This window comes from Oculina patagonica, chromosome 7 (genome assembly GCF_052425735.1).
Source record: "Oculina patagonica isolate OP01 chromosome 7, crgOcupat, whole genome shotgun sequence".
In the NCBI taxonomy this organism is placed as follows: domain Eukaryota; kingdom Metazoa; phylum Cnidaria; class Anthozoa; order Scleractinia; family Oculinidae; genus Oculina; species Oculina patagonica.
In genome coordinates, this window is record NC_135764.1 from 31,965,004 (window position 1) to 31,985,945 (window position 20,942).

At 39.3% G+C, this 20,942-nt stretch overlaps 1 protein-coding gene and 1 long non-coding RNA gene across 3 annotated transcripts; both read right to left on the reverse strand.

The window, feature by feature from the left end:
- Positions 1 to 504: 504 nt before the first annotated feature.
- On the reverse strand, positions 505 to 20,051 carry LOC144660039 (uncharacterized). 2 transcript variants are annotated; one of them, XM_078520592.1, is made up of 2 exons: positions 19,946 to 20,051; positions 505 to 1,492 (listed from the first exon to the last, which is right to left on the reverse strand). In XM_078520592.1, the coding sequence occupies exons 1-2, from the start codon at positions 20,001 to 20,003 to the stop codon at positions 1,125 to 1,127; spliced, it is 426 nt and encodes a 141-aa protein (XP_078376718.1). In that variant the 5' UTR covers positions 20,004 to 20,051; the 3' UTR covers positions 505 to 1,124. The 2 variants fall into 2 exon arrangements, with proteins under 2 accessions (XP_078376718.1, XP_078376719.1); XM_078520593.1 differs by lacking the exon at positions 19,946 to 20,051 and adding an exon at positions 4,407 to 4,571 and having other exon boundaries at positions 515 to 1,492.
- On the reverse strand, positions 15,511 to 18,156 carry LOC144660040 (uncharacterized). The gene is made up of 2 exons (XR_013572017.1): positions 18,105 to 18,156; positions 15,511 to 16,549 (listed from the first exon to the last, which is right to left on the reverse strand). It is a non-coding gene; the product is annotated as an uncharacterized LOC144660040 (long non-coding RNA).
- Positions 20,052 to 20,942: the final 891 nt, after the last annotated feature.

A 20,942-nucleotide genomic window follows, 5' to 3' on the forward strand; every position in this document is an offset into this window, starting at 1 on the left:
GGGGGGGCAGGGGGGCAGTTGCCCCCGCCAGGAAAACTAAATTTCTAACATGGTGTTCGATTTTGCTAGGCTATTTCTTGTAGCTATATTGGAGTTTGCCCCCGCAGCGGAGTTAAGCGGAGTTTGCTCCCGCAGACAAAAAATGCTAGGTACGGCCAGGAGCCCATCAACTCCTGGTACGGCCCTTTAAGGGTTCCTTCAAAGGTTCAACAGCTACACCTGCATTATTTGTAAGGTTATAATCTTGGTGTTTAAACTGAAAATTTGTATTAAAGGAAACTGACGCAGAAGTTTCAAGGATTACTTTTACTGAGCCCAGTTAGGCCATCCCCCTTTTTTTTCGTTTATCGTCGTATGTGTTTTCTGATTTTGGGTCGGTCGGTCGGAATTAAAAAAAAAAAATCAAACAAAAAGTGGATAAGGAGTCTGGAACTAGGAGGCCCGGTACTTCAGCATCCTTCAGCATAATATCCGTGGAGCCTGGAAACAAGAAGACATGGTTACAAAGTCAACATGGCGGCAATGGAGGAAGGAAAAATCGACGTCGTGGTTAAACTCAAACTAGAACAGCGTAAAAAGGATGAAACCTGATTATTTAAAATAATGTGTCATTGCCTTCATTACCTTCTGTATGACATTTTTTTTTTTTTTTGAAAACGCGAAAATCTGGGTCGGTCGGACGACGCTAAACAGAGAAAAAAAAGGGGATGGCCTTATCAGACAACGAGTTGATATATCGTGCTGTTTGTTATATACTCTGACAAAACGACCCAAATACGAACAGCAATAGGTTTTAATTAACATCACTGTTCACAAAAAAGCGGCAAAAAGATACAAAAAACTTACAAAAAAGACCTTAGTTCTATGTTTTCGAGGCAGATTATAGATAAATTGAGTGTGTAACATGTACTTTCTAAAACTACAACTTACAAGGTCTTACAAGCTTTGGTCGATCAAACTGTAGTATTCCCGGTAAATCGAAAAAAAAAAACAACTTTTGAACAAAGTTTGATTTATGTATTGTTACTGTTCATAAGCAAATTATTTCTAACTTCGAGCTTATCATGTGTTTGCTCTTGCATCTATGAGTGAAAATGAAAGCTGTGAGGGCAATCTGGGCGTGTTTAGAACAGCTTCAAACTGCACAGGACAGCAAATATGATCATGATCATGTCAACAGAGACGGTGAAGCCGCTGTTACAGGGTGTGTCGCCATCACTCACGCAGCAAGCTGCTTCGCATTCTTTTATTTTCGCCGCCTTCTTTTGCTCGTCGGTCCCTTCTTTACAAGTTTTCATAAAACCCTCACAAAACTCTTTTGTGGAGCACCCTCTCGATTCTCTTTCCTTGTCATCTGTTGTGGTGCCGTGAAATTTGAAACAGGTGTAGTTGCCCTGGCAATCCATCGTTTTCTGATCCTTTTCACATTGATCCGTGCTGTAGTCTGCATCTTGATCTGCACCGTCGCATGTGTAGCACTTGAAGGAATAGGCTGTAAAATACAAGGAAAACATTATTTCATTTGCGCTACTTGTGAAAGAGCATAAACATTGTTACCATAACAACTAATGTAGGCACGGCAAATTAAAGGGACATTGTCACGGGGATTTAAAGACGTTCGCGCGAAAATCTTCCAACATTGCAATTTTTCTTAAACTTTCACCACTGCTAGTTTACCAGTTACTTATGTCAGAAATGTAAAAAGAATTGGGGGTCACCGGATTTGTTTTCGAGATACGATATCTGAAAGAAGGCGCTTATTTGGATAAATTTGACTTCGTCGCTCGATATGACCTCTGCAGCTTCTGGCAACAAAATAGTTTAAATGAATTGATGCAGGCTAACTTCCTTTGTCCGAATTTATTTGAGTGGGTCTAGTGAATAAATATATTTCACTTTTATAGTCCCTTAGAGTAAACCTTGTCTTTAACAATTGGATTTGCAAACGTTCAAAACAGCAAAATGATGCAAAATGTGACTGATGAAAAAATAATAAACTTCTAACATTCAAATTTGGCTTATTTTTTGTCAATCGGTAGACATCTATCGCGAAAAAAATGGGGATCACCGACCGTTTAAGAGAGGAAACTGCAAGCGAAGTTAACGCAACGGCTACCCACCCTATATGTGTTTGGAAAGTTTTCTCAGCGCGCGCGCCGATGCATGACGTGGCGAGACGTTGCGATATGAATTACGTGCGCGGTAAGGATGCGCATAAACAATTAGCGCGAACGTCCTTAAATACTTTTCGGTGAAAAGTACTAAAACTAGCGAATAGGTCTTCTCGTGCATGAAATGCACCCAGTACATCAAGATGGAGATATAAAGTAAATTTCTGTTATAGGTAGAAGTGAATAATAATAATTTTTAGGTTTTTTTTTTATTTCACAGAGACAGAACTTGAAAAAAAATCAGCCTGATTTTTTCAAGTTGCGATCTAATGTTCCTGATGGAATCACAATAATATCACTTTTTTATCGCTTCAGTACACTTGCATAGTGAATTTTACCAAAATTGGAACACTATTGGTAGTTTCCATGTCTTTAGACTCTTGAGTTTTTGAAGAGAAACTGGTGACAGTGTGCCTTTAAAGATTGTGAGTGAATTGTTAGCCCGCATTTGGTCATCTGGCTGAGAGGAACTTAGTTTAACCTTATTACAACTTTCAAAGTTTACAAATTAAAATTCCGCTATTTGATAAATACTGAGAAATGTTATTATTCCTAAGGTGAAATTGCAAAAAGGAAAGACCCGAAATTTCACCATTGGCGAGCAAAGTTTCTTCAGGCTTATTTATCTGCCAGAGATGTCCGAATGAATCTCAACAACTTTTATTTCTTCATTTTGAAAGTAACTGAATTCTTGCAGTTTTTAGCAATTCAACTGGAGAGGTGTTGAATGGTAAATACGAGACTTTGCGAGATTGCAAGACTGATGTGTTTTCTGCGTTCCCGAGGCTTTATTAGCCTTGAAAAAGAAATCGAGACTCCGAAAAGGCGTCACAGACCCCTGAAATTTGCATAAAATTTTGCGTGACACGCACTTTTTGAAGGAACATTCACCCACCCATAACTGGCATTTATGTTGTCGGTCTTTATATTTCGTGGTCTCGGTTCATAAACAAGTTAACAATAGTATTATCGTAATAGACCTCCTTGGACGCACAATATCGCGTGCTCTCATACTTAATTAACAAGCAACTGTCTTTTCAGAATTTATTTTATTTAACCATTATAATTCAATAAGAAGTTGTTTGGAGGAGCCAACGATGTAAACTTATTTTCATGGAGTTGCATAGAGTTTGTTTTTTTTTTGCCGCCTGAAAGAAAAAAAAATTATGCAAAAATAAAGCACGCACAACGGGGGAGAAATTTCGAGAAATTTAATTAAGTACACCAAAGATTAGCTGAGCTGTTTGTGCATGGCAGGTGTCAACGAAACTTAAACTTCAGAACCAGTGCAGCGACTTCTCTGTGTAAAGCCACGTTTGATCTCAGTGCAAATTCTTATTTTATCTCTTTGTTGTTAAATTTTGGTAAAAAGAACTTCAAATTTTGTAACGGCGAGGTCTCCTCTTGCCCGAATATTTCTTTCCCAGTGCATATCGACTGTGAAGGTGCTTGCGTTCACATTTCCCGATTTTATTTTAGCGAAAACGCACTTTGCTTTTTTGTTTACTATTTTGCTGCACTGTTTTTAATGATAGCTAGTCTGGCAAAAAATTTCCAACTGCATAAAAATTAAAGCAATTTGTATACGCCTAAATGACAATTAATTACAAACATCGCCAACACCTCGTTTCTTACAAATAGAGTGGAACCTCGAGATAACGAAGGCTCGAGGGATCGGCAAAAACTGCTCACCATAACAAGGTTTCGTTATGCAGTGAAACCTCACTTGATTCATCATCTAAAGATCATCATTATTCAAGATGCTACTGAAGGACAACTTTAACTTTTAGTGGAACCTCGATTTAGCGAACCCTTGTATGACGGAGCCCTCGGTATAACGAACTACATTCTTTACCCCAGTAATAGTAAATTATATGGAAAAGAACCCCGATATAACGAGGCCTTGTTATAGCGAAGAACAGTCCCTTGACCCTTCGTTATATCGAGGTTCTACTGTATCGAGGTTCTTTTCCGTATATTTTAATATTACTGTGGCAAAGAATGTCGCTCGTTATACCGACGACTTCGTTATGTAACACTGAAAGGTTCGTTAAATGGAGGTTCCACTGTACACTACAATAGAAACCAAATTAAACCAAAGCAAAGCCTTTGCACGTTTTTACGCTGGCGTACAACGGTGTGCGCGTTTAATGCAGTCAAAGAGGAAGCAAATGTATAAAATCTTTAGTCTGGAGACTAAAACATTTTGTTCAAGACCCAATATTTGGACCTCACCTGCACAGATGAATGCGCAGAACACCAAAATGGCAATGGCAAGATTCTTCATGGTTAAAAATCAGTCCAAACTCTCGATCAACACAACCTGGATCGCCAAGCAACAGCAAACGAAACCCCAACTTAAGGTGTGTTTACATGTAGCTGCTGTTTACATGTAGCTGCTACATGTAGTGCTTTTGTTTAGGTAGGTCAACATGTAGCCATGACAATGCCCAGTTCGCCAATCCACAACCAGAAAAAGTCGCCAATCATGTTTTTAACGTTCAGTGCGGTTTTGGATTGGCCTTTAGGCGGGTTGTAAACAAAATGATGGGTTGAGCAACTTAGTATGAGATGCTGTAGCCTACATAGCAGGTGCCTGTGCCGGCATTTTTTGGACGCGCATTTGAAAAAATGCGAAAGACGCGAGACGGCCACGTGAGGGAAAAAATCGAGAAGCCGAAAAATCGCAATCTCGCGCCTTTCAAGGCCTAGAGATGCTGCAGACACGAGATCAAGGTGTTCAGTAATCCCTCGAGCACAGTTGGACTAATCAATGTTCCAAAGTTAGTTAATTAGTTGCAATGCGTGACAATGCGTTGTTTAATTTATGTTTTTGAAATGACAGGTCTAACTTGATGACTGCAATTTCATGATGCACTGTTATGATCAAGAAGTATAATCTTCAGTACTTAGTAGCAACATTAGGTTCTCATGCTAGATTGGGAATTAAAAATGAGTGTAACAATCGGTGTAGCAGACGGGTGTAACAATCGTGTTTCGAAAGATATATCATTAAAAATATTTTATTTCAACAGTGTTGAGGGAGTCCATCCACTATAAACCATCCACGAGTAAACCATCCATCCATCCACGAGTCCATCCACGACCGCCGACCGGTTAGCTCAGTTGGTAGAGCGACGGACTGCAGTGCGGGTGGTCTTGGGTTCGAGTCCCAGACCGAACCAACACTCAGGGTCTTAAAATAACTGAGGAGAATATGCTGCCTTTGCAATTACATCTGCAAATGGTTAGATATTCTAGTCTTCTCGGATAAGGACGATTAACCGTAGGCCCCGTCTCCTGCATCTTCAGTGTTATGGTCAGAAGGGGACGTAAAAGAACCCACACACTTATCGTAAAGAGTAGGGGATGGAGTTCCCGGTGTTGTGGTCTGGTCTTTGCCCGTTGTACTGTGCTTACTGTGAAATGCTCGGAGATATTAGCTATATAAGCTACTCTTCAAATCCGAGGGTAAACAAAGTGATGATGATGATGATGATGATGATGATGATGATGATGATGATGATGATGATAAACACAACTCAATTTCAAGTGGTCTTTTTGATAAATCAGTGATAAATAGCTTTGTCAGGGAAAAACGACTTCTCCAAAAAGTGGAATAAACTTCTTGTTTCTTTTGTAAACTTTTGGAAGTTGTAAAAGAAAAAAAAATATTAACAGCACCTCCACTTGTGATTTGTACAGAAAGAAACCAGCGAGGTAGGGATAAAATTGTTCTTATGTACTTCATCCAGAAACAGTGAAATACGCGCACCAAAACAGAATTAAACTTCCTTTAAAAAGCACTATACAAAGAAAAAAATTCCTAAATATAACGACAAATTTCACTCAAAATAGCACAAATAATACCACAGGCAGCCCTAACGTTGAGAGCCACATACGGGTTTGTATGAGAATGAATGGTTAGTAAAGAAAATGAAACAATTTTGTTAAAGGGGCCAGCGGGGTATGAATTCGAATGTTTTCTGAACAAAAAATTGACTAACACCGTTGCTGTGTCGTGTTCTTTGTTGTTTGCAAGCCCCTCGGATTAATTTGAAGTGATTTCGATGAGTTATTGCTTTGCGAAATTTTTGATCACGTGAACTTTATTGAATATTTCCAAGGCTATTATCCACTGGCGCTGCACTAAGCAAAGTAATTAGGCGCAACACAAATTCTTTTTCTGAAATTATAAAAGAAAGCCCATTTAACATAATTCTTGATCGTAATATCAAAAATAAGATTTAAAAATGTTTTTTATCTGGTAAAAAACTCATCGCAATGTTAGTCAATTTTTTTTTTGCCCCACCGGCTCGTCAACATCGTAATCGGCTTCAAGAGATTTAACGGAGAGTGACCTTTTCGGTGGCATCAGTTGCTACGTCGGGGTTTTCAGCACCATTTTACCCACGTGAAAAGTTCCTTAAGGTCATAATCTGAAGGTAGACCGAGACTTATCTCGTCTTCGCGTAGCCTGCGAACAGGATCTCAAGTGGAGCTGGACGTAAAATAAATCGCCGAACGAAGCGACCTGAGCGTGGCCACCCTAGCCTGCGAAGCAAGCGTTCCGCGAGCGCGAGAGATTTTACCCGCGCGAGAATCGCACGGGAACGCTTGCTTCGCAGGCTATGGCCACCCGCGCCGCGTTACCCCCTCAGGCCCCGCTCGGCTCTACTGTTTCGCTTCGCTTCGCTCGCGTATTTGTTATTTTTTTCGCCCTGCCCCACTCGGGAGCCTGTTTGCAGGCTAGTCTTCGAGTCGTGATCTTTTCTCCCTCACGGAGTGATTGTCCTCATTATCGCCTGAATCGCTCAAAACTGGTATCTCAGGGTTCCGGCGCCTTTTCTGCGCAGAGCGGGTAGATTTATGGTTTGCAAGGAAACCCCCGTACTCTACCACTTGCTGCAAAAGGCCAGGGTGCCATCGAACTCATGTTCGAGTTAATTTCGGACAAAGTGGTGCTCAGTGGTGGCTCAGGTTGACAAAAATTGCCAGATTGGCTTTCAGTTATGCTAGGTTGGCGTTCAGGGGCGCCAGGGTGGCGTTTAAGGGCACTGGAGTTTTGGTAAGTCTGGGAAAACGCGCCTTTTTTAGTAAGGCTCAGCCCGACAAACTTATTATTAACGGACAAATCTATTCACCATAAACAGTTTATTTATTTGGCTAAGAAGATGTTATGTTAATTTCTGTCGCTCTTCCAGAAACTGTCAGCGTATCTGTATAAAACATGTGCGTAAGTTAACTTGATAAGGAATAATAATTACATTGTTAAAATAGAATAGCTGTCCTGATTAGGCGACACAATTAGCTTTATCGTGATTCGATCTAGTATGGTCCATACAGTTCCTCTGGGACCCGAGGTAAGTGCTGCTTTATGCAGTTTTTTCTTGATTATTTCTGTCAGTGTTTTGTTGTATTTAATAGGTTCTTTTGTAGTTTTGTTCTATTTTTTTCGTCTGTCTGCATCTAATTTCCACGTTCAGATCCGGTGGCGCGTATCTAAAACAATTATCTCACTTTCTCTCAAAGAAACAGGTCTTGAATATTGTAGTATCATATCATGATCGCATTCAACAATGCCAAATTTAAAATCGTTTCGCTTAATGTTCGGGGTCTTCGCTCTCCAACTAAAAGGAAAGCAGTTTTGACATGGTTGAAAAATCAAAATGCGGATATCGCTTTTCTACAGGAGACATATAGTACCAAGGCAGTTGAAAACTTTTGGAGTTCCCAATGGGACGGCAATCTCTTTTTTGCGCATGGCACCGAACACGCCCGTGGAGTTCTAGTCTTAATTAAAAAAGATTTGGAATTTGAGTTGAAACAATCAAAGTGTGATATCAATGGTCGATTCATCCTCCTTGAGGCAATTATACAGGACGTCAAATTTTATCTTTGCAATATTTACTCACCGAATAATTCAAAGGAACAAGTCGATTTCTTCACTAACGTTAAAAATCTTCTGCAGGAGAATATTTCGGAAACGAATCCGCATATTATTTTGGGTGGCGATTTTAATATGATTTTTGATACTAGTTTAGACTGTTTTGGAGGAAACCCAAAAATTAAAGATTGTGTAAAAATAGTTAATGATATCATGGTTGAGAATGATTTAGTCGATATTTGGAGAATTCGTAATGTGGGAAAAAAACGATTTACCTGGAGAAATAGCTCTTCAAAGCTTCAAAGGCGACTTGATTTTTGGCTTGTGAGCGATAATTTGCAGGATGATGTCAAGACATCTGAAATAGGCCCTTCTATCAAAAGCGATCATTCGTCAGTTTCTCTTGTTATAGATAGTGTTGCGGAGCAAAAACATGGACCCTCCTTTTGGAAACTTAACACCAGCCTTCTTGAGGATCCCGAGTATGTACAGATGATAAACACCGAATATTATAATTGGCTGAATGAGTTTCAAGAAATTTCAGACAAAAGGGTGTTATGGGATTTAATCAAGTATAGGATACGCCAAGTCTCGATTGGATACAGCAAGAAAAAACAGAAAGAAAGGACAACTGCTTTTAAGAAATTGGAAGAGGATCTTAAAAAAGCCGAAGAACGTTGTGATCAGGATCCAACAAACCAAAATATTCAGAATCGAGAAGAATTAAAGCAAAAGTATGAGTCAATGTACGACTACATCACCCAAGGTGCGATGATAAGATCTCGTGTCAACTGGTATGAGCAGGGTGAGAAAAACAATAAATACTTCTTAAATTTGGAAAATTTTAAAAAGGGAAGGAGTGTCATAAGAAACCTTAATATAAATGGAACAGATGATTTTACCACAGACCCCAAAATAATAATGAAGGAAATTCGAGAGTTTTATTCAGACCTTTATTCGGAAAGGGTGTCAGATGAGGAGGCTGCCGCTGCATTTTTAAACAGAGCCGATATACCGAAAATAAACGAGGACCTCAAATTATCTTGCGAAGGTCTTTTAACTGTGAATGAGACTTACAACGCTCTTTTAACCTTTGTGGATAACAAAACCCCAGGGAACGATGGGTTACCAGCAGAATTTTATAAGCGGTTCTGGCCCCTACTTGGGAAACAGCTGACTCAATGTTTAAACTATTCCTTTGAATACGGTCAACTGTCGAGTTCCCAATCACAAGCTGTTATCACCTTGATACAAAAGAAAGACAGAGACAAGCGCTTTGTGAAAAATTGGCGACCTATATCTCTTATGAATGTGGACGCTAAAATTGGGTCTAAATCTATTGCAAGGCGAATCTGCAAAGTGTTACCCACTATTATTCACTCGGATCAATGTGCATATGTTAAGGACAGATTGATATCAGACGCCCTTCGCACCATAGATGACGTTATGTGGTACACAGAAATCAATAAAATTCCCGGCTGGTTAGTTGCTATTGATTTTGAAAAGGCTTTTGACTCGGTGAATGTGGAATTTTTAATTAAGGCATTAGAAGCATTCAACTTTGGCCAGACTTTTATCAAATGGATAAGAACCTTTTACAATGGAGCAAAAAGCTGTGTTATAAACAATGGGTTCACTTCACACTATTTTGATCTTCAGCGAGGAGTACGACAAGGGGATCCACTCTCCCCGTACCTGTTTATTGTTGTTATGGAAGTACTGTCGATATCCATACGAAAAGATGTGGAAATAAAAGGATTAGTGGTAGACGAGAAAGAAATTAAGCTCACTAGCTTTGCGGATGATCTTACGACGTTTTTGAAGGACATAGATTCTCTACACAAATTAATGCATAAGCTTAAGCTTTTCGGTAGCTGCTCAGGCCTCAAACCCAACATCGCAAAAACGGAGGTATTACGACTGGGTCCATCACAAAAGGATGTGGACATATACAGTATTCTTAATATTCCTAAACCGTTAGAACCGCCCAAAATTCTGGGGGTCTATTTCACGTACGATAAGCGACTTAGGGATAGGCTTAATTTTGAAAATCTTATTAAGTCGGTAAAGAAATTACTGGCTCAATGGAGGAGAAGAAACCTTACTATTCTGGGCAAAATCCAAGTAATAAAGTCGCTCATAATCCCAAAATTTTTGTATCGTCTAACCAATACAACTGCCTCAGAAACTATTGTAAAAGAAATCAACAAAATAATGTTCAATTTTATATGGAATGGGCAAGATAAAATAAAACGTCTCGCAATAATAAACGATATCGACAAAGGGGGATTTAGGATGACTCACCTCGAATCGGCAATTGAAGCTCAAAGAATTTTGTTTTTGAAGAGATATGCTAATGATGAGAACCGCTCCTGGAAATACATTCTAGATTCTTGTTTAAAGAATGTGGGAGGAAGCTTTCTCCTGAATTGTAACTTCGATGTTTCTTCTCTCCCCGTTAATATTCCTTGCTTCTACAAGGAATGCCTTAAGTCCTGGACTACCTTGATGGAGTGGGATAACGAAACTTTGAACGGAGTGTTGGAACAGCCAATATGGAACAATAAACTTATTTGCATCCAAAACAAATCGGTCTATTACCCAAAGCTGATAAAGATGGGAATTTTAACAATTAGGAATATGCTAACTGAATCAGGAAACTTCCTTTGTTTTAATGAGTTGAAGCAGAAAGAAACAACATTAACAACGGCTAATTACTTTCTTTGGTTGGGAATCGTTCACTCCCTTCCTTGCGAGTGGCGAAGGATGATTAAGGCGGGCAATATCGGTTCATTTTCTCAACCTACACAGCCAAGGAATCTTTGTTCCGATCAGATACGTGTCAAGCTTGATGAAAATAATGTGCTTGAAATTCAAGCTTTAACTAGTAAACAAATATACAAAAAACTTGTGACCAAGAGAACAACAGAGCCAACAAGCAAAGCCAAGTTTACAGCTATCTTTTCCGAAAACAATTTGGACTGGGCAAATATCTATAAAATTCCGTTCAACTCGACACTTGATACGAGAACTAGAGCGTTTCAACTCAAAATACTTCACAGAATTCTTTTCACCAATTCATCTCTTTTTAAGATGAAAATATCCGCCACTCCACTTTGCACCTTTTGTGACTTGGAGAGTGAAACCCTTGAGCACCTTTTCGTGGACTGTGAATATGTGAAATCATTCTGGGAAGCTTTCACCGCTTGGGTTAATTCCCTAGGCATTGTTCTTAATCGACCAACTGGCCAAGAAATAATGCTCGGAATAACAGGAAATAACGACGATTGTAAGCTAGTTAATCACCTTCTAATCTTAGGGAAACAAACAGTATTTTATTGTAGACAAAAGAAGCTCTCACCAATGTTTTCATTGTTTCAGCTGCGTGTGCAGCGCATTATAGAAATTGAAAAGATAATAGCCACTAAAAGAGATAAACTATTAATACACCTGTCAAAATGGGAGAAGGTTGTACCTTTTTTTTTTTAACTAGTTAAGCTTAGATACTCCGGTCTATCTGTTTCTTTTCTATGAATTGATGCATATTGTAATCAGTGCTTAATGTGTTTTTCAAAAGTGTAATTAGTGTAGTAATCAGTAATTTGTTAGACGCTTATTTATTCATTTATTTATTTTTCATTTTGTCTTTTTAGGTTCTATTAACGTTATAAGCTGTAGTGTTATTGTATGTGTTGTAATAATAGGTTTTGTCAAATAAAGAGCATAAATTATAAAAAAAAAAAAAAAAAAAAAAAAAAGTCTGGGACGCATCGGTTAAACTCACTTGAGGAAACTTTCCACTAGCTCAATCTAGAATAAAACAACTAAATGTAACAAACAAAACGTGTATTTTATGAAAAAAGATTGCTGGAATTCGTTCGGAAGTGAAAGCGAGCGTACAATGGCTTAACAAGCGACGGACCATTAGAAATAAAAAGAGGGGGAGGGTAAAAAATTTTCCATGCACGAATTTTTTTAAGGTCTACTTGTCTGTCATTTGTTAGAAATGATTTCTTTTGTTACAGCGCGACGCGCCATACCGTGGCCACCCAACAAACTTTTTTACAAGTGTTTTATCGTAATATCACTATATGTTTGACGAACACGCCGCCTTGCAAAGTTGAATACGATCAAACGGATACTTGTTACATCGTATTTATCAACAAAACACAGTGAAAACGTAAAATATTGCAAGATGACACTTGTAAAAAAGTTTGTTGGGTGGCCACGGTAAGGCGCGTCGCACTGTAAGATATTTGAAACAGTAACACAGAAGTTTGCATTTAGATGTAAATTTATTTTGGTACATAATTTTGTCCAATTAATACTCGAAGTCCTGGCAGATTCCGTCTTGAACCTTTCAAATACAGAGAATTGCCTACACTCTTTTTGTGGCCGAGAAATGGAACCGCCGGGCGAGAATTCGAAGCCATGCACCATTTTCATTATATATTGCTCCTGCAAACAAAAGTGTTGACCAGTCGCTAGCGTGGCCGAGAATTGGACCCCATACTGGACGGTACTTTCTTAACAGTACAATTTACAAAACGTTTCGTTCGTTCAAATTGTAGCATTCCAGGTTACTCGCACAGTTTTATGTATTGTTTACTGTTTATAAGCGGTTTATTTCTAACGTTAGCGAGCTTATCATGTATTTGCTTTTATAACTACGATTTAGGGACCGCGCAGGGGGATGGGCTGGTAGGGCTCCAGATGATATGAAAAATGTATGAATTTTACCACTTGAACAGAATTTTTAGCCCTACCACTTTAAAATGGCTTCCGCGGTCCATGCGATTAAAAACGGATCAAACTGCACGTGTTTAGAACAGCTTCAAACTGCACAGGACAGCAAACATGATCATGTTCATGTCAATGGAGACGGTGAGGCCGCGGTTACTGGGGCCGGTGAAACTGCTGGTAGTGGAGACGATGAAGCCGCTGTTACATGGTAAGTCGCCATCACTCACACAGCAAGCTGCCTCACATTCTTTTCTGCCTCGTCCCCAGGCGTCCTCGCCCTTGGTCGTGCACGGTTCGCTTGGTGTTGTGGGACTGACGTGCACGGTTCGCTTGGCGTTCTGGGCCTGATGCGGACGGGGAAGCAGACGCCTGGCAGATCCTGTTCAGTTTCTTGGCAAAAATGTTCGGTTTCTCGTCAAAAGGCGTTTTAGCGCTTTTAACAAGTTTAACGGTCAAGAAATCAACACTGGGAGCTACGTGGAAGTTAGTACTGTCAACATGGGGATTTTGACGGCCTTTCGGATCGTTTTCGTTGCTCTATCGAGCCGATTCTTTTCAGCGTTCACTGAGGCTGGTTTCAGCAAAGCGGGGGTCCCCTTGCTTTAATCTAATGTTGGCGGGAAATCTAGCTCAAAATCAGCGATTTATCCGGAGAAATGGTATGAAATCTGAGCAGAAGATTGAACAGAGAAAATCCCACTTTGATTGCGAGAAGATCGTCAATGGCGGAGGGTAAAGAATCTCTGCCGTCGTTAGAAAATTAAATTTCTTTGTAAGCTTCGAACTGAGGGTAAGTTTCGCTTCAATCGATGCCAGAGCTGGTTTGTTTCGTTTCTGAGCAGTGCTTAGCTTCCTTACATTTCGGTATACTTTTATTTGTACCTCTTGGCCGTTAAACTTCAGCTATAAAGTCTATAAGCAGCGCTCCAGAGAGAGCCGTTCAAGTGCTAACAAGTGTTTTATCAAATTAATGTTGTCCAACGTAGGAGATCTTATGAGAACATGACAATAAACAATTATAATGTGTGCTGATATTTTATTCTAGCTAGGTTAACCTCATAATTTACCTTTCTTGACAGAAAGTACAATTATTGAAATTTCAACTTTGCGTAGTTCTGTTTTAATATTTCAGCACTTAATGTGTTAGTGACCAGAGGAGGCAGATCCTACTCAAAATTTCTTTTTACTGATTCAAGTGTTAATATCGAAATTACTCTCCGCTGATTAATTTGTGTGTTTCTCGTCACTGTACTGCTTGATAATGCATTGATACTGTAAGGAGAAATAAGGTTTTGGTCACTCTTTTGGAGGATTTAAGCAGGATAAGACTTTGACAAACTTGTTACAAAAAAAAATATAGTTTTTTCTAGTTGTAGTGTCACAGGGAGTGTTTTTTAGTAGGTGTTTTTAGAGAATGTGTGGCAAAACTTTATTCCTAAGGGTAACAAAACACTGGACTATGACAGACAGCAAAGCTTAAATCATTTTTGCCGGCCCAAGAGTTTATGGCTGAGATTGTGTAGGAAAATAAATTGAGATGCCAGGCAATTTTACATCAAAGGGTTTGTTACTGACTCTTAAATGCATTTCATGTGAACATGGCAACTCCTGGCTAACCATATTCAATTTGATTAAAATAAATAAACCGGCAAACCTGGAGTTGCCACTTTTTCCCCAGTCTGCTAATAGCCCACTGCCTCTAGCAGTCTTGGAAAACAGTTAAAACACTTTAAATGTTGAATGTATGCTTTGCCTACCCTGCTGCTTTATACCCATGACAACAGCTGTTGTAAGAGAAAAAGATACCTTTTTACATTTTTAAAAATATTTTTAGTAGTACTGATTTTGCAAAACCATTCAGACATTTCCCTTCAATTTGCAAAAGTTATCTAGCCAGGAGGGTTTTACCTGCATGGCCTTAACCTACTGTGAATTTAAATAAGTTGTGCATGAGATAATCTGAGGATTACTGTTTGTACGACAATTTCCTTGGTGGTGCCCTTCATCTGATTATGATCTAGACATAATAGTTAGCCTTCTCCTGAAAATTAACTTGATTGATTTTCTAAAGTGATTTACTACCCTCTTCAACCCTCCATGTACAGTTCACCCCAGCTCCTTTTGTAATTAGTTAATATCAAGTCAGTGGGAGCATAACAAAGGCCTTTAGACACCAAATTTGCAAGCACAAAGTAAACATTTCTTTTCAGTGGCTAAAAAAGTAAAGAATTTTACAAATACATGTACTATTTTAAATTTGTAAAGAATTACAGGAGAGTGATAAAAAATTAAGAGGGGTAAATGTTACTAGAGTTATTTAGAATAGAATGATGGTGGGCCTTGGATGTCCAAAGATGCTAGCCTTGCATATTAATACATAAATATTTATGAGAAAAATTATCTTTCCATTTTTACAAAGCAAGATTTCAAGATGATCTTAAATCATATACCGCACATGAACCATTCTAAAAACTTCATGAAAACAGTGTCACATTCATCAGAAATGCTCTCTGCACCTGCCCCCAAATTAAAAGCCTGCATGGCATGGCATAGGGTACATTCCAAACAATTTAGTTGCCTTAGTTGCATTCACAGCATAAATGGCAGACTCACTGCCACAATGCTTAACAAAAAAAAAATGTGTATTTATCCTTAATAAATTGTGGTTTAATGGAAAAAAAGTCACCTACTGGCAATCAATAAAAAAATTGCATTGAAAAAAATTACAGTTATGATATCAAACATTTTTAATGTAATTTTTATTTTCAATTAATAAAACAACTATCAAAGGTTGTGCTTGATTACTGATAAGCAGATAATTAACATTTTATTGAAGTAAACCAGAGATAGTAGAAATGACATCCCAAAGACAGATGAATTGTTATTTGTATCGATGGATTCATACTGTTGTTGCATTATCTTTGTCGCGTCTGGCTTAAATGAGCGTCCATGGAATAACTAAAAGGCAACTAACTCTCGGGCTCTACGAAAAAAATTCTAAACAAAACAATAATGGAAAGGATAACTAATTTTCTTGTCATTTACACTCGGATTTACAAGACAACTTCGATAAACGGAAATGAGTACCTGTCTCTCTTGGAGTTCGGAAAATGTCATTAGACATTTCAACGTCTCTTTGCCGTAAAGGATTTAAAGCTTTTTTAACTTCACAGAGTGCCTCGTATGCTCCTCCTGGCTCTTCTCAAGCTGAGCTGGGACATGAAGCGTGCGAAAATGGTGGTGAAGTCCGTCGTCTTAATAAGAATATTTTTCATAAAAGATGTGTCCAAGGCGCTCTGTGCTGTAAAAATGCTAAATAGACGGCTCTTTTGCTGTTTTTAATACACATTTCAGGGTTGATGACATTTTGGTCCGCCATATTGAATGCAAGATCTGCCAGGCGCTCCGCGGCTCGCTCCCTAACCATCAATCCCCGCGCTCCCTGTTTTCCCGCCTTACCGCCTCAACGTCCGGCCAATCGGCGCCTGGGAACGAGGCAGCATTCTTTTACTTTCCCCGCCGGCATCGTCCCTTCTTCACAGATGGTTTTTATACTCTCACATTGTTCCTTTGACATGCATCCCCTAAATTCTTTTTCCGTGTCGTCTATTTTTTTGCCGTGTAACTTGAAGCAGGTACCCACTATGTTGCCATAATAGACTGGGCATTCGATTATTTTCCGTGGTGTAATCTTCATCGGAGTTTTCGTCGCCGCATTCGTAGCACTTGAACGATTTCGAGGAATAGGCTGTAAAATTAAGGTAAAACATTATGTTATTTGTGCTACTTTAGAAAGAGCATAAACATTGTTTCCTTAGCATCTAGCTAGCTAAATAAGGGGGTTGGGAGTGAATTATTTATTCATTGTGTCTAGATACCCGGCAGCCGGGAAGTGTTTTCAAAATACTACATACCCGGCAGTCTGAAATTATTCTAGAATTTCCACGGAAAAACCAATCCAATCCTCCTCAAAACTATAGATCTTTGCTTAGAAATGCCAAGCGATTTCAATTATAGTTTTGGCTTTGTGTTTGAGGAAATTTTCGAGCTTGGGCATACTACAAAATCTTGATTCTTCGACACTTAGAAAAAATTCGTACTCTGACTCCGGTGTCAACTCTTATAGAATAATTTCTACAAAAACTGAAGTTGAAACCCTGCGAGAGTATTCGATATTTGCTGAGAAATGCGAAGCGATTCTAAATAATGTTTTGCTTTTGTTGTGGACGAATTCTCTTGGCTTCGGCGTACTATAAAATCCTCGACTCACGGGCACGGTTGTTCAAAAGACTAGATACCCGGCAGTCAAAAATTCATGAATAAATCTACTTGAGTGACTATATATAGAGGAACGCTTTGTATTTCTATTTAACCGAGAGCTTCGTCGCTTCCAACGCTAAGCCGTTTAGCCCACAGAAGAACTTCGTCGCTTCAAACGCTGAGTTCGTTTTGGCGCGAAAACCAACACCACGTGCCACCTTTGTCACGCCACTTAAGTGTCACACCGGAAGTTACATCGGTGGCGGACTTTCGTCACCGAACGCTCAAGCGTTTTGTAGCTATTTTGTACTACTTTGCCGAGGCAATTGTTGAGGCCTTAAGTTGGAAAATCGCTTGGTATTTCTACACCGACATCTCAGCAGGTTCAAATGGAAATTTTGATGGAAAAACGGGAAGCATTTTTGACTGCCGGGTATGTAGTCTTTGAAAAATCGTGCCCGTGAGTCACATAAAGTTCGTACAATTTGTGCAAAACCAAACTGACATTGTAAAAACTCGCTTGGTATTTCCGACCGAAAATTGAAATACTGAAATATTGATTATTCATGAATTTTTGACTGCCGGGTATCTAGTCTTTTGAACAACCGTGCCCGTGAGTCGAGGATTTTATAGTACGCCGAAGCCAAGAGAATTCGTCCACAACAAAAGCAAAACATTATTTAGAATCGCTTCGCATTTCTCAGCAAATATCGAATACTCTCGCAGGGTTTCAACTTCAGTTTTTGTAGAAATTATTCTATAAGAGTTGACACCGGAGTCAGAGTACGAATTTTTTCTAAGTGTCGAAGAATCAAGATTTTGTAGTATGTCCAAGCTCGAAAATTTCCTCAAACACAAAGCCAAAACTATAATTGAAATCGCTTGGCATTTCTAAGCAAAGATCTATAGTTTTGAGGAGGATTGGATTGGTTTTTCCGTGGAAATTCTAGAATAATTTCAGACTGCCGGGCATGTAGTGTTTTGAAAACACTTCCCGGCTGCCGGGTACCTAGACACAATATTTAGCCTGCAGAACCTCAAACCTGAATTTTCACCATTGGTGAGAAATGTTTCTTCCTTTTAAAGTGACCGAATGAATCTCGACGACTTTTAATTCTTCATTTTGAAAATATTTAAATTCCTGCAATTTTTAGCAATTCAACCGGCTTTTATGTTATCGGACTCTGATCGGTCTCTGATCGGACTCTATATTCTGTGGTATCGGTTCATAAACATCAGTACAAAATGCAGATTGCAGACTAGCTTGCGAATACAGCCGCATCTCATTCGCTCCCGCTACTACGTGCGACGTTTCGCTCTTCGTAGCGGGAGCGAATGAGAGGCGGCTGTATTCGCAGGCTAACTGCAGACCGGGTACAAAATGCAGACTAGGTACAAATTGCAGATTGCGGACTGCAGACTGGGTACAAAATGCAGGCTGACATTTGAAACTGTTTTTTTTTTCGTCTGATACGTGATAACATTTCATTTTGTACTTCGCCAGTTGTCACACAATCCCTTTCGATGTCATATTCCACGAAAACTCGCATTACCGGGGAATGATCTTGCTCCATTACTCGAAATATATACTTTATAAACGCAGTCTCGAAGATCAATTCGTTCTTTTAAAACACGTTAAGCCTTTAGTCTTCTTACTTCAAGGGCAAGATCGCACCCGGGGAGGGGGGGGGGGGACACTCCCCTATATGGCCTATACGGGGACGTGCTGCTGGATAGGGTATGGTTTTTTACTCTTCCGGCCCTGAACAGGGTATATAATTTCAAGCTCCTCTGTCCTAAACAGGGCCTGAACCTGTCCAAGATGGCTGCAAGACTGTCGTTTTCGCTTTCAATAAAAAGCATTTTTTTTGGTGGGATCGGTGTTCGCTTTTCAATACGTCAAACATCGCGTACTGGACGCAACACAATAAAGGGTAAATGATTGTTGATGTTGTCCTTTGTCCTAAATAGGGTCTTAAAATAGGGGGTGTTGTCCTACACAGGGTAGTTATTTTAAGATTTTATTGTCCTAAACAGGGTCAGGGTTTCAAACCCCCAGCGGCACCCCTATACCTAAACGTAGGTCAAGTACCCCCCCCCCCCCGCCCCCGGGAGATCGCATAACATAAAACAACAACACTCGTTGCAACATGATTCCGAGAAACCAGCCGAACAGTGACCTAGATATTTGAACCAGACATGCCACGCTGGTAGAATGAACTTTACACAAATGGAGCAGTGTTTATTGTTATGGTTGGTTAGCAAAAATATATACATATTTTGGAGAAGTTTCCTACATTTGCAATGTGTTTTATCCGTACTTATTAATTAATAAACCAGGTAGATAGCAAAAGAATTTTTCTAGGACACGGTTCCGTGACTGACTGTTTGTTTACATTTGTTGTGGTTTTATCGCATCGGAGACCACACAATTGCTACACAAAATGCATTTCTTTTTGAAAACGAATATTTTGGTCTTGTCAAATGTCAGTCTGCATTTTGCACCCAGTCTGCAGTCTGCAGTCTGCATTTTGTACTGACCGATAGAAATACATGATGTGTATCGTAGTAGTCCTTCTTGATTTGAATAGACTAGACGTACAATATTATATTGCGTGCTCTCTGCGTGCGCCATGTATAACTGGTGCAAGGAATGTCGTTTGTTATTTCGAGGAATTCGTTTTGTAGAGGTTCGTTAAATGGAGGATCCACTGTACACTATAAAAAAAACAAAACAAATTAAACCAAAGAAAATCCTTTAAATGTTTTTGCGCTGGCGAACAACAATATGCACATCAAGTGCAGTCAACGGGAAAGGGGAACGTATAAAATCACAAGTCTGCAGACAAAAATTACTTTTCAAGACCAAATATTTGGGCCTCACCTGCACAGATGAATGTGCAAAACACCAGAATAGCAACGGCAAGATTCTTCATGATCATGGTTAAAAATCAGTCCCAACTCACAATCAACGCCACAACTTGGTTCATCAAGCAACATCAGACGAAACCTTAACTGAACGTGCGTAATTTATATGTAACCATGCACCCGGGGGGGGGGGGGGGGGAACTCGCATATGAAAGTGACGGGGATGCTCGTCGTCTCGCTTAGGGGTGTAAATTTCGGATTTTTGGTCTCGCTTAGGGTGTTCCGTGCAAAACGCCAATATTTTTAGCTATTATGGTCTCGTTTAGTTTAGGGTTACACATGAAGAAATATACAAATATAGTTTCTATTCTTAGTTTTTTGGTATCTTTTAGGGGTCACCAAAAGGTTGAGCCACACCCAGATTGGTCTCTTTTAGGGGTTCTTTTTAAAATTTCCGACGAGCATCCCCGTCCGTTTCATATAGCAGTCCCCCCCGGGACCATGCACATGTAGTGTTCCTGTTTATGACAACATATTGTTACGTTACTTTAAAATTAACCAATCCACAACCAGAAATAGCCATCAATCATGTTCTTATCGTTAAATGCGGTTTTGGGTTGTCTTTCGGGTAGCTTGTAAATAAAATAATAGGTTGGACAAGAGATGCCCCTACGTGATCACCCGAGGGCGTTTTTTGAAACAATGAACGTTGCAATTGCCGCCTCTGTGACTATTAATACTAGCCCTGTATATAGTCTTTTTTATCACATAAATAGATTTACTTTTTTACCCGTTTTTATTATGTAAATAGCTAGCCATGTATATAGTCTTTTTTTATCATATAAATAGATTTACTTTTTTTACCCGTTTTTATTATGTAAATAGCTTCTTTTTTAACTTATTTTAACTTTAAATTATTAATAGTTGTATAATGATAGGTTTAAGTTTTTTAAAGTTTTTTCTTAGTCAGGTGTCCACAATTAGTAGAGGGGACTTTTCCCCTCAGCTAAACA